This window comes from Balaenoptera borealis (genome assembly GCF_965194805.1).
Source record: "Balaenoptera borealis genome assembly, chromosome: 12".
In the NCBI taxonomy this organism is placed as follows: domain Eukaryota; kingdom Metazoa; phylum Chordata; class Mammalia; order Artiodactyla; family Balaenopteridae; genus Balaenoptera; species Balaenoptera borealis.
Genome location: NC_138869.1, coordinates 39,066,284 through 39,079,867, shown reverse-complemented (window position 1 = coordinate 39,079,867; position 13,584 = coordinate 39,066,284). Strand labels below are relative to the sequence as shown.

The 13,584-nt window shown below is 50.1% G+C and overlaps 3 protein-coding genes across 13 annotated transcripts in view; 1 reads left to right on the top strand and 2 right to left on the bottom strand.

Moving 5' to 3' along the window:
• The window catches only part of CHDH (choline dehydrogenase), a 60,793-nt gene extending 59,924 nt beyond the window's left edge, over positions 1-869 (bottom strand). Inside the window, exon 1 of the mRNA XM_082347987.1 lies at positions 572-869. The gene's annotated coding sequence lies outside the window, so the exon portion shown is untranslated. The remainder of the gene's footprint in view (positions 1-571) is intronic.
• An 89-nt stretch (positions 870-958) lies between these two features.
• The window catches only part of IL17RB (interleukin 17 receptor B), a 15,671-nt gene continuing 3,045 nt past the window's right edge, over positions 959-13,584 (top strand). Inside the window, 16 exon segments of the mRNA XM_082347989.1 lie at positions 959-1,091; positions 3,201-3,225; positions 3,995-4,017; positions 4,021-4,095; positions 4,099-4,135; positions 5,624-5,751; positions 6,160-6,286; positions 8,129-8,176; positions 9,649-9,750; positions 9,753-9,790; positions 10,585-10,632; positions 10,636-10,650; positions 11,675-11,711; positions 11,714-11,773; positions 13,264-13,307; positions 13,309-13,372. Coding sequence (XP_082204115.1) covers positions 1,032-1,091; positions 3,201-3,225; positions 3,995-4,017; positions 4,021-4,095; positions 4,099-4,135; positions 5,624-5,751; positions 6,160-6,286; positions 8,129-8,176; positions 9,649-9,750; positions 9,753-9,790; positions 10,585-10,632; positions 10,636-10,650; positions 11,675-11,711; positions 11,714-11,773; positions 13,264-13,307; positions 13,309-13,372 — 931 coding nt within the window. The 5' untranslated portion in view covers positions 959-1,031.
• Positions 6,533-13,584, bottom strand: part of ACTR8 (actin related protein 8) — a 25,136-nt gene continuing 18,084 nt past the window's right edge. For 3 of the 11 annotated variants that reach the window (XR_014232791.1, XR_014232792.1, XM_082347976.1), the window contains one exon: positions 11,695-13,355. The gene's annotated coding sequence lies outside the window, so the exon portion shown is untranslated. Of the gene's footprint in view, positions 6,892-10,575; positions 10,932-11,694; positions 13,356-13,584 lie in introns of those variants that run through there. The other 8 variants (XR_014232793.1, XR_014232794.1, XR_014232795.1 and 5 more) reach the window with 5 other exon arrangements.

Below are 13,584 nucleotides of genomic sequence, written 5' to 3'. Positions count from 1 at the left end.
TTAACCTTCCCCCAAACCACTGTGCCTCACAGGATGGTCCTGGTCCACCTGCGCAGAGTTACCAGCAATGTCAAGTTAAATGCAGATTCCGGACCCTGCTGGACCTGAGGGGCTGGGTTGGCTCTCTGAAAGGCGGGCCCAAAATTTGCATTTAACGCTGCTCATAAATCCTGAGCTCAGTGAAACTCGAAAACCCGCCTCCAAACCCAAAGGGTGAAGGCTTCCGCCTCCGGAGACCGAAGTGTTAGTGTCAGGCCTCATTTTGTGAAAACATACGTTGACCAGAACACCCGGGGAAAGGGAGGGTTTCTATTACACGAATTACATATAACTTAGTTCCTGCGAGGAACTAGCTCCCGCGAAGAACTCAGTGAGGCTTTGCTGTCCCCGTCCCACCGTTTTTGTTTCCCGGGGCTCAGCCGCAGCGTCAAGTGGAGCCCCAGCCTCGGCGTCCAGCCGGGGTCCTCCGGACCCACCCGACCTCTCGGCCTGAGGCCGCTGGGGCTCCGGGCTGCGGCCGGGGCCGTTCGGGGCGGGTGGACCCGGGGTCTAGCGCGTCCCCGCTACTCACCGTGGGCAGCTCAGCCCGAGTGCAGGGACGGTCGGCGGCGGCCCGGCCCCGCTACACTTTAACTGGCGGCGCCGGCGCTCCGCGCGCTCCGGGCGGCCAGGAGGGGCACCGCGGGCCTCTCGGACCGCCCTGCTCCGGGAGATGACCGGACGCCAGGCGGGCCCGCCGGGCTCGGGCGAGCGGGACGCGCGTGCAACTAGTGCACCTGGCTCACTGCACGCACGAGTCCGCTGAGCCGGCGCGTGCGCGGCTGCTGGAGAGACGCTCGGACCCAGGCATCCCTCGCGGCCCCTGCAGGCCGGGGCACTTCTTTCCCTACCCAGGAAGGGCGCCAGGGGGCCGCCCCTACCTGGGCGGTGCTGGGGGAGGCGGAGCCCGGAGGTGTGGCCCCGGGCGCCGGGATAACAGCGCGGCCGAAGGCTGGCCGGGACCACGAGCGGGGGCGGGCGGTGGCCCCGCGATGTCGCTAGTACTGCTGAGCCTGGCCGCGCTGTGCTGCGGTGCCATGCCTCCGGAGCCGGTAAGCCCACGTCCGCGCCCCTCTCCGGCTTTCCCGTCCCTCGAGCCCGGACCCAAATTCGTCCCACCCGTCAGCTCATGCTTCTCCAAGGCGTTCGCGGAGGGCCGTCTGAAGGGGACGCTGTGCATGCTCTGGGGCACCGGGCGTCGGGCTGCTTGAGTCAGGAGCAAGGGAATCAGACAAACCTGGGTTCACATGCCACCATGTGCTCTTGATTCAGCCATTTATACTCACGGAGCCTCTTGTCCTCATCTGTGTAAGGAAGGGTCATACCTAACTTACCAGTATCTAGTGAAGGACAGCTATAGGGCCTGCAAGGCAGCAGCAAAGAGCCTGGCACATAGTAGGTGTTCACTATTGTTATTGCCTGGGGTCTTGAGGTCTGCCCTATTTGGGGGCACAAGAGCTGCTTCTCCATTCCACTCGCCTTTTTTGCCCTGTTAATTTTGCTGTACTGGGGCCCTTGTCCTCAGAGCTAAGCTCCTGAACTCTACTGCAGGTTTCTTTTCGTCCCCTGTGCCTTGAAGGACTGAGGGAATCTTCTGGGTCATTAAAGAAAAGCTCATCTGCGAAATAGCATTTGAAGCTATATTGCTGCCCTTTTAGCATAGCACATAGCATAAAAGCATGGTGTTACTTGGTGATGGAAAGACAAACCCCATTCCCTGCCCTTACGTCTTCAGCTACTCTCCTTGTCCTCTGTCTCAGTTCAGAGCCCATCCCCTCAGTCCCTGGCCTTTTCCACTAGAGGAAGAATTCATTGCCTTTGCAGTAGCTGCTGTTAGGCCAACAGCTTGAACTCTGTAAAGTTTAGAGCTGTTGCTGTGCTTCTTCCTAAAATTTGTCTCACCAGCCCTTTGACAAGAACGTAGCTCCCAGTATCGTGGCTCATTTGTTTAAAAAGCTGCCTGATGATATCCGTTGGAGTTCAGCTTTAAAAAGACAAAGATGAGCAACTGACAATTTCACCCAACTCAGATTACTCAAACTATCAAAAGTCTTGCCTTCTGTCATACAAGGTGTTTAGAAACGTTGAGGCCGTGAGGGATCAGACTCCAGAGCTGGTGGACTTGACCATGCTGTGTCATGTCACTGGAACTTGCGGCTGCCTTTTAGATCCAGTATTTTATTACAAAACCAAAGTACTAATTATTTTTTCCTATAAAAAGACATGAGCAGTTAACTCCAAAGGATTTAATACTGGCCTTTCTTAGACACTGATGATATTATTTATTTTTTTAAAAGTTCTCTTTATTTTTTTAAAATAAATTTTATATATTTTATTTTTGGCTGCACTGGGTCTTCGTTGCTAGCGCGGGCTTTTCTCTGGTTGCAGCGACCGGGGGCTACTCTTCGTTGTGGAGCATGGGCTTCAGTAGTTGTGGCACGCGGGCTTAGTAGTTGTGGCTCGCGGGCTCTAGAGCGCAGGCTCAGTAGTTGTGGCACGCGGGCTTAGTTGTTCCGCAGCATGTGGGATCTTCCTGGACCAGGGCTCAAACCTGTGTCCCCTGCATTGGCAGGCAGATTCTTAACCACTGTGCCACCAGGGAAGCCCTAAAAGTTCTTTTTAAAAGATAACATGATGAAATCACAGTTGCGTTATGATTTTGTAAATATCTCAGGTGAGTCCTTTTATATTAGAAGAAGAATTTTTTAAAGCACCTGGGAAAGGCACCATGGACTGCACTCTTCTGCTTATCTTCTTGGCACAGCCAGTCCTTAACCTGGGAAAACTCAATAAATATTCCAGACTGTCCTGAAAGCCTGCAGGTAAACATTAGTGTTTGAAGGGACCTTCATGGTGGTCCAGAGTTATCCCCTGCTTGTAGCAGAGACGGCTGAGGTGCAGAGAGGGGTAAACCCACCTCTGGTCTTTAAGGGAGGTGATGGCCAGGCTTGAGGGTCAAGTGTACTAGTGGTTAATCTATGGCCCATCATAGCCTACCATGGGGCCACGTAGTCTCCCTCAAACTGTGAAGTGGAACCAGCTCAGCATTCATCCCTTGTATATGCATTTAAGGAAGAAGATGGTGTTTTGCCTAATTGGCAAATGAAAGCTTGTGGTTTGACGGTATTCAACATGGCACTCGGTTTCTTTCTCTCTTGCAGACGATTCAGTGTGGCTCTGAACCCGGTAGGTGCACTAGAAACAGGGCTTTACATCAAAAGCACAGCTGGACCTTTAGGGGACCCGAATCCCGGCAGTAGGTCATGAGAGACCAGACACAGGGTGAACCATTGCTTCGTTAGCTGATGCGGGTGAAGCCTCTATCTGCTCGAGGCAGAGCTCCCAGGGTTTCGGGTTTCGGGGCTGGACTCCTGGCAAGTTAGAGGCACAGGAAGGGTGGGAATCGCCATGCAAGGTAAAAAGGGAAGCCTGCCACTCCTTGGAGGGAGATCAAGTGCCACGGGAGGGACGTCACTTACAGCTGGGAACAGGAGGCAAATGTTTTAGAGAAGAAGGAGTGTGGGAGATTGTAGCATTTGAAGACTGGGTGGGCTTCTGCCCAAGAAATGTGGATGCACAGGGGGAGCTGGAGGGGAGATGGTACCACCAGAGACTGGGAGGTAGGACGGGAGAGTCATGGGGGCCAGCTGGCCGGAGTCCAGGATAAGGTGTGGGGAAGGCAGGACTGATCCTAGTAAACATGTCAAATATATTAGATACACACATACGTATGAAGGGACCCGGAGTGGTGACACGTGCTCTGTCGGTTGGGGCCGGGAGGTTGAGCATCACCTTGGCTGCACATCAACCAGCACTGAGAAATGTCTGGCCTGCCTTAGCTGGAAGAAGAGATGAATTGTGAGTGAGGGGTGGTCAGGGTGGGTCATGTAGAGCAGGTGGCATTGGTTTGGGCTGGGGAGGGGGGGGTGTCATGGGCAGTCTCGCCTTCTCCCAGGACCATCTCCAGAATGGATGGTCTGACACACCCTGACCCCAGGAGACTTGAGGGATCTCCGAGTGGAGCCTATTAAAAGCAGTGTTGTGCTGGAGGACTATTAAATTTTGATGAACATAAGCTGGATACTCCGGGCAGATGGTAAGTTTGCATCAATCAAAGATAAGGCCTGACGTGTCTGCTAAAGCAGAAAAGGGCAGACTCTACAACCCATTACTTCCCCTCCCAGGCACACATCCAACAGAATACGTACATGCACGCACCAAAGCCACAGACTAGAATGTTCAAAGTAGCAGTATTCATAACAGCCAAAAAAATGCCTCAAATGCCTGACAGTAGAATTAGAATCACAAAACGGAATCCAGTATAGCAATGAGCATGAATGATCTGTAACTACACACAGTGTGGATGAATCTCACAAACGAAAGAAGCCAGATTCAGGAGTTCATACCTTCACATCTGCACACAGGCCTGCAGTCCTACCCACCAGATGATTCCATTAACAAAAAGTGCAAAACAGGCAAAACTACTCTAGGCAGTTAGAAGTCAGGACAGTCGCAACTCTCAGGCGGGGAATGACTGAAAGGAGGCCTGAGAGGCACTCCTGGGGTGTTCCTTAAGTACTGGCTGCATGAGTGTGAAAACTCATCAAATGGCACGCTGGTGTGCTTTTCTGTATGTTATGCTGTCCTTCATGGAAGAAAATTGGGTAAGGCCAGAGATGATCCCCGAGGTGTAGGAAAACATTCTCTCGGGTAGATAAATTTTCCACCTCCCAAAGGGCATTGTGGAAGTCCTGAAGTCCTCATTTCTCTGAGGCACCTTGTGAGTTCTTTGGATGAACCAATCCTGAGGACCTAAAGGCCATGTGTGTAGGTTCCACCCACTAAATTCAGCTAAATTCCATCCGGTCAATAATCTGGGAGTGCCAGTCGGGTTCCCAGAGGGCCAAGGGGAGGCAGACACAGGCACAGACTCCATCAGGGGAATCCTGGAGGGACCTGTACTGCGAAGGGGGTTGGGGAGAGAGGAGCAGGAGAGGGCCCTGGTGAGACCACATTAAATTAGATGTTGCAATAAGGCATTTGGCTTCATCCCTGGCACAGAGCAGGCTCATGTATGTTAGCTGTTGTTATAGGCGGTGGTGCATGAGTTGGGCCTTGAAGGAGTAAGACTTGGAGAGGCAGGGAATAGGAGGAAAGGGCATCCCAGGGAGAAGGATCAGCATGCGTAAAGGTGCAGACGGAACAGGCATGGCTGCTGAGGACACTGTGAAAGGCCTCTGTGGTGTTCTATACAGCAGGCCTGTTCCTCTTAAAAGAGACCCAAAATAGTGCAGTTAGACTCCTCTTTGCAGGCATCTGTGAAATTCAGGCTCACCTATGAGGAGGAAAGGCTTTGGAATTTGAATCCATATTCTTCCGCTGATGAACTTTGTAAGCCACAGCAAAGCTCCCTGAAATTCCCTAAGCCTCACTTACCCCATCCGTAAACTGGAGACAATCATCGTGCCTACCTTTGAGGGCTACAGTGAATGTGAAGTGCGATGAGGCAGGTAGGCTGTCTAGCATCAAGTCATCCACAGATTTAGCACTAAATACACAACTGCCCTCTTGCCCACCTCGGCAGCCAGCATCCGCTTGTTGAAAGCCACCAAGATCTGCGTGACGGGCAAAAGCCACTTCCAGTCCTTCAGCTGCGTCAGGTGCAATTACACTGACGCCTTCCAGACTCAGACCAGACCCTCTGGTGGCAAAGTAAGCACTTGGAGACACTTGGCTAATTGTCACTAATCCAGGTCCTTTGTTGGGGGTGTGGATGTTGTGCTCACATACAGGCTGCTGAGAGCTACATCCTGGAGCCTGAAGCAGGATGCCTTGGTTCAAATCCCATTTGGGGCCATTTCTCTGCTGTGTGCCTTGGGCGAGTCAGCATCCCTGGGCCTCAGTTTCCCCATCAGCAAAGTGAGGGAAGCTGAACTTAAATTACATCCTGGCTGTAGAATTTTACACTTCTCTGATTCTGTGAGTTACACTGGCAAACCGTGTAGGGTCCATTTCCTTAGCAGACATTGACTAGAGACGTGAGTTTCAGCAGTAGGTTAAGGAATGAAATTATAAATGAGAAGAACTTGGAAATTCAGGGCTTCCCGCTTTGCCTTGCAGTGGACGTTTTCCTACATTGGCTTTCCTGTAGAGCTGAACACGGTCTATTTCGTTGGGGCCCATAACATCCCCAATGCAAATATGAATGAAGACGGCCCCTCCCTGGCTGTGAACTTCACCTCACCAGGTACACTTCCTCACTCTTCTCTTACTCTCTGTCTTGCTGGGACACCTGTTTGGTGTGTGGTTTGGTACAGAGAGGCCAGGTACCCTGGACAAGGCGTTTGGCCTTGCTGAGTCTCGGCTTCCTCGTGTGTAATATGGACATGACGGTAACCACACCTCACTCACAAGGAGAGGATTAAGTCAGGTGAAATGGAGGGGAAAGCCCATTCCTGTGTGTCAGGCACTGATTGAGCACTTGACACGCATCATCTCACTTAAGCCGTCAACAACCCCGAGGTTGGGACAGCCCCGTTTTACAGATAAAGAAACTGAGAGCTTAAGTAACTTGCCCTGGTTACACATGCAGAAGTGAAGCTGACGGTCAAACTCTGGTCCTTCTGGACTGATGCACTTTAGCCATTCTTTGTTGATGATGCAAAACGCTTGTTCCAGCCTCAGCTTCCTGGCAGGCTGTGTAGTCTTGACAGCGTGCGGCTGGTCTCTGAGGATGTACAGACTCCAGAAGGTTTGTCCTCTGAGCTGCGGTGAAGAGGCAGGTGGCACTGAGTTGAGTGCTGGGTTCTTTCCCTTGCTCTATGACACACGATCAGCTCTCTGGTGTCACACCTGCAGTAACACACACGGGGTTGGGGTGAGGATGAGACGGGATCATGGGTGAGGAGGGTCCAGCATGGTGCCCGGCCCCAGCAGCTCCCACGTCACCCCCACTCGGCTGGGTCACCTGTTCTGTATCCCATGCCTGTCCCTGTCCCAGGTGTAGCATCGAAGCCAAATGGGGCAATTTCCAATCTGTCATTGTTCCTTGGTTGTGGTCCAGTGTATTCTTGGCATCACATCATTTACTACACAGTAGTGCCCAGCTTTCTTGATGAGACTAAATCTCATTTTTTAAATTATATTTTGGAATAATTTTAGATTTACAGAAAAGTTGCAAAGCTAGTACGAAGAGTTCCCATATTCTTCTCACCCAGTTTCCCTTATCGGTAACATCCTACATTACCGTGGTCTATTTGTCAAAACTAAGAGTCCAACACTGGTACATTTCTATGAACAAAACTCCAGACTTTATTGGATTTCACCTGCTTTTCCATTAATGTCCTCTTTCTGTCCCAGTGGCATTTAGTCCCCCGTGTCTCCTTCGTCTCATCTGATCTGTGAGTTTCTTAGTCTTTCCCTGTGTTTCACAACCATGACAGTCTTGAGGAGTGATGGCCATGCATCCTGCAAACCCAATCTGGGCTTGTCTGGTGTTTGTCTCATGATTAGACTGGGGATATAGGTGTGTTTGGTGAGAATTCCGCAGAGGTGAAGCACTCTTCTCATGACACTGTATTGGGGTGGGTGACATGCACAGGACGTCACAGGTGGTGCTCACCTTTGTCTCTGGTTAAGTGGTGTCTGCCAGGCTTCTCTGTGTAATCTAGTATTTTTCCCTTTCCCAAATTTAGTTTTTGGAAACAAATCACTAAGTCTACCCCATCCTGGGGTGGGGGGTATAGGGTGGGATTAAGCTCCACCTCCTGGAAGGGGCAGTATCTACACATAATACCAAACCTCATTTTTGAATAATGGTTGGTTTCTAAGTCTTCTCTTGGGGATCACAGATAGTTTTGATAAAGGCTGTATTTAAATTAGACTCTGGTTATCACTTCATGAATAGATAACCTTCTGTTTAACAGTATAATGTTAGCATCTCATTTATATCTGCTATCTGACCTCATGTGAAATGTTCCGGCAATTCATTACAGGTGTGGTAAGCATATGTGTGTGCACACTTGTTGGCAAGGGGGTGGAGCAGAGATACCTTTTTCTAAAATGTAAAAACTTTCATTCAAATTTCCAGGCTGCCTGGACCACATAATGAAATACAAAAAAAAGTGCATCGAGGCAGGTAAGTAAATACAGCATTTGCTTTTGTTATTAGAAGAAATTTATAGCGTGAATCAGCGCAGCTCAAGCTTTTTAAGATGAAGGAACTGAGGCCTAGAGTGGGGCTGTTATGTATCCCAATTGCTCAGACTTTGAAGGCTGATCCCGGCCAGCGCCGTGCCCACTGAACCCAGGGATGGACAGACTCTTAGTAGGTTTATACGGTGAGCAAGTCACAGAAAAAAAACAACCTGCTCCCTTGGTTAAAGTAACATTTTAGGCCAAACCAAAGGCCCTTCCTGCCTGGATGGGAATCTGTAAGTCCTCCAGCTGCTCAGACACCAGTACCACTGAACTGTGGTCACGGGCACCCTGCACACCTTCTGCTTGGATGTGCAAACATTCAAGGTGGGAGCGTTAGCTAAAGTAGTGACTAGGAGCAGGCTCTCAACCTGTGACCTCACAGGGGTCCACATCCTACAGGCCAGACTGTTAGAACCTGCCCCCACCCTTCGCATTTTTAAATAAGCCCATTCAGGATAATCAGTCCCAACTGTCCAACTTCCAAGGGTTTTACAAGGATTTCTGTTCATTTCCGGGTAATACAGTCTTAGGATGCTAATGAGGCTAGTGGTTTTGAGGGGATCAGTCCCTGCCTCTTAGGCACCCCCACGCCACAGGCATCCCTATGAACCCCAGCAGACTGAGTGCACGCGTCTCCTCGCTGGAAGGCAGACTTGGAGCATTGTGCCTCCTCTCTCGCCTCCCACCAGAAGAGATGTGGAGTGTTGGAGGACACTGGGATGTGAGGGGGTCTGAGGGCCTCCAATCAGTCCTAGAACCCAACTCCTAAAGACAGTTCTGAGCTGGGACTTGAAATGGCCTCCTGGGTGGGGAAAATAATACACGGTATTCTATATCATGTTCCTGGAAATTAACCGAGTGCTGATTTGCAAGCCACATGAATGAAACAACCAGCTTTTTCTCAGAGTAGACCTGTCTGGGTATCTTCTAAGCATGAGATATTTCCTTATTTCTTGACATCCAGTAAAGCTGGGGCAGAGTAGTCTGATGGATGGAGTTCCTGGAACGCAGAGTGTTCTAGTTCTAGCTGAATTCCCTCGCTCTATAAACTTAGACATGTCTCCTAACCTGTGGCTCCTGCTCCCCATCCTGGAAAGGAAGAAATCCTGACCCCAGCCCTTCACTCAAAATGGATGTTGAGAATAGAAGGGAGTAGTAGAACCCGGCCTGTGCCTCTCACCACCCTCAGCCCAGGGAAGCTGTTTGCAGCAAAGCAGTGACGTGGGGTCACTAAACTTTCTTGGGCAGCAGGTTACTTTGAGATGATAAATAAAAGGCACACTGTGTAGCTGAGTAAGTATCTATTGGACGTGTGCCTCAGAACGTACATCTGTTTTTGTCAAGCCCTTATGGGGGCTTAAATGAGGGCTGAGTTTGCAACTCCAGTCTTGTGATTCTCTCAACTCACAGGACGTCTGTGGGATCCAAACATCACTGCTTGTAAGAAGAATGAGACCATGATAGAAGTGAACTTTACAACCAGTCGCCTTGGAAACAGATATATGGCTCTCATCCAAATTCCACTGTAATTGGGACTTCTTATGTGTTGGAAGTACTTTTTTCCCCTTCATTTCCTCAACACCACCCCCGTCCTCAACCTCCAGCTCTCCTTCTCTTGTCGAAGAATGCAGATTCCCTGGACAGGCTCTCTTTTGAGAGAGCACGGGCAGAACTGTCTGCTGTACAAATATGCTGGGCTATTTTGATTAATTCAGACAAAGAAAAACAAGTCCCTGGGAGCATCCCTGGAAACATCCCTGTGACTCTAAAACCAACCAAAGGTAGAGGTCTCAGAAGTATGGAGTGAATCCTGACTCACACATAGTCTAATGAGTTCAAAGTCAGTTTGGGAAGAGCGGTGTCTTCATTGGCAGTCTTTGATCTAATTATCTGTATGGCTCCTAATACCTTTTTTTTTTTTTTAATGTATTTATTTTTGGCTGCATTGGGGTCTTCATTGCTGCCTGCGGGCCTTCTCTAATTGCGGCAAGCGGGGCTACTCTTCGTTGTGGTGCGCGGGCTTCTCACTGCAGTGGCTTCTCTTGTTGCAGAGCATGGGCTCTAGGCTCGAGGGCTTCAGTAGTTGTGGCACGTGGGCTCAGTAGTTGTGGCTCGCGGGCTCAGTAGTTGTGGCTCGCGGGCTCAGTAGTTGTGGCTCACGGGCTCTAGAGCACAGGCTCAGTAGTTGTGGCACGTGGGCTTAGCTGTTCCGCAGCATGTGGGATCTTCCCGCACCAGGGCTCGAACCCACGTCCCCTGCATTGGCGGGCGGATTCTTAACCACTGTGCCACCAGGGAAGTCCCTGGCTCCTAATTCTTGATTTTTGTCTCACTCACCTGCACCAGAAGGAACTAACTCGAACTTCCATGGTGGTTCAAGTGACTGGGGAACGTTAAGGTGCTGTGGTCCAGGTAAAGCTGAACGAGATGCTCTGGGGAGGGGAGGAGAGGGGAGGGGCACTGAAGACCCACTGCACCGCCACTCAATGCCTTTGAGGAGTTTTTCTAGTTGGAGCAGATGAGTTCTCTCCCCAGCTCGCTTCTGCCAGCAGTCTCGCCATTATGTGAGGTTGATGGGGAACCCTGGCCTCCATCTTCACAGCTGTGAGGTCAGGAAGCTGACCTTATCATCACGGTCCCTTCTGCTTTTGTGAGTGGCTGTTGACTTTCCAAGGTGCTTTTATTCCTATTTTCTGTCACAGAAACACAGAGGAATTCTGAGCCATTTTATTATCCCAAGCCTCCATTTTCACTGCAAAATGAAGTAACAAAGGATTTGAAATCAGCAGGCTTGGGTTCCCAATCAGCATATGAACTTTGAAAGGCAACTCTGTCCCCTTGGGGACTGAGTTTACTCCGCTGGAGAACAGGAAGTTGGGCTAGCAGGTGCTCTCACAGCTCTTTCCACTCTGAGTGTATGCTGTGGGGCCATGGAGGGTCCCGGTGGGACACAGCTACACCCAAGACATAAGGGCCTTTTTGTTCTTCATTCCCGGGACATACAGGCAGAGCTCAGACACGCCCGGAGGAGCAGATACCCATCAGCACGTTAGGACTGCACCCCTTTTCCAGGGAACCAGACTCTCCTAGTCCCAAGGGACTTACATGTCGTAAAGCACTGGCTTAGGTCAAGAGGAGTCCCACTGCTCTGTTTTTTGGAGGACATATTTGTATATGTATTAGGATGTGACCTAACCCTTTTACATAAGGAAATTAACATCTTAGCAACATGTACAAAGTTTAGGTTCACAGCTCAGGAGTCTTAGAAGGTTTGGTCTTGAGTCACTAGTCTGGATTTTAGGGCTTTGTGACAGAAGTATGACCAAGGAAAAAAAATGTCCTATTACAATGCTAGAGAGGGGTTGAAGCCAGAAAAAAAGGGAAGAGAAGTTCTGGTGAGAGTACAAATAAGGCTGAGCCCCTCATTTCTCCTTAGCTGACTCCGTATTTCCATACCTGTGGCAACGACTGCATCTGACGCAGAGAACTGTGGGGCTTTGCCCACAAACGGGTGTCCAGTTCCCTCGGGATCACAGTAAGTGTCCAGCCGTTTCTATGGGAGGATCAAAGAGGCTGAGGACATGAAGGCCCCCGGCCCCACCCCCATTCAATATGCAACAGGCTGGGGGTCGGGGAGCGTGAGGGAGGGTCCCTGCCTGCAGGTGCTGAACAGGGTACAGGGAAAGACGGCGGTGCTGTGCCCGAGAGCTGCAAACGGAGTAAGAATGAGGCTTCATTTATGAGATCAAGATCCGTGACCAAGCAGGATATACACAAGAAGGGAAAAAAATCAACGGTGCAAAATTGATATTCAGAGTGCCGCAAGGATCTCCTGAAAAACGCCAGGGCTGTAAAGGGACTGAGTATATGAGGGAACATGCATTTCACTGCTTTTTGACTTTCTTATCCGTCTCAGTGGCCCAGGCCTGGCTGTTACTGTGATTCATTGTGGCCACACAGACATTTGGATAACAAATTAGGAATAGTGGCACCAAGAGACACACATCATTGGTGCCTAAGAGCAGCTGGTTCTGGAGAATGTCTCTCTGGATTTAGCGATGTTAGTACCTTCATTCCAGGTTGACAAATAAAATGCTTCCAGAACTAGCCCAGGGGTGGGGTCAAAAGTTAAAAGGGGGCTTCCCTGGTGGCTCAGTGGTTACGAATCCGCCTGCCAGTGCATGAGACATGGGTTCGAGCCCTGGTCTGGGAAGATCCCACAAGCCGTGGAGCAACTAAGCCTATGCACCACAACTACTGAGCCTGCACTCTAGAGCCCGCGAGCCACAACTACTGAGCCCACACACTGCAACTACTGAAGCCCGCGCGCCTAGAGCCCGTGCTCCACAACAAGAGAAGCCACCGCAATGAGAAGCCTGCGCACTGCAACGAAGAGTAGCCCCACTCGCTGCAACTAGAGAAAGCCCGTGCGCAGCAATGAAGACCCAACGCAGCCAAAAATAAATAAATTAATTTAAAAAAAAAAAAAGTTAAAAGGTGCTGGTCTTAGAAACCCACCCTCCTAACAATCCTGACTGCTGTGTAGGCACAGTGCCTATGGATTCCTGAGCACTTTCACACGCTGGAGCTTAACTGATCCTCAACATTCCCGTAACCAGGTGGCATGACCCCCCACATCTGTCAGTCTGACAAAACAGCCTTTAAAAATGCCATCTATCCATATTATGTATTAAGTAATTGCACCCAGAATAACATTAATTCAGCAAAGAACAAAAAAATGAACGTAAACTCTGGTTACCACAGTGAAAATGTGGAGTAAGAGGCCAAAATGATTTTAGAGGACTGTTCCTAACCTCCTGGCCCCCTCTCCCTTTTGAGAATCTAATGAAACACCTGGACACTATGGAAAAACACACTGATCTGCAGACCCCCTGGAGGTCTACTGACCCTTGGCTTTAAAGGGACCAAAACTTCCACAAAGCGCTGAGTAAAAGTTTTAGCTTCCAAGTAAGAGATAAATTTGGTTCTGTTCTGCTGAAGATGAATAAGCTTTGTTTTCTCCAGGCAGAGGTGTGTCGGGTGGACGGCTGCCTCTCCTCCTCTCGGCTGGCTCTGCTGGTGGCCACGTGGGTGCTGGCGGCCGGGATCTATCTGACCTGGAGGCATGTTAAGGGTTATAATTCAGTTCTTTAAAGAAACGCAGATGAGGAAATAACACTGATTTGTTTTTTTTAAAGGAGATTCCTCCAAAGGCAATCACATTTTGGCATTACACAAGAGTCAGACATTTATTTAATGCCTCAGAGCTCTCCTAAAGACTAATATAATGACTGGACCACACCTGCTAAGGTAAAGCAGGGACTGTGACTCCAGATCTGCTATCAC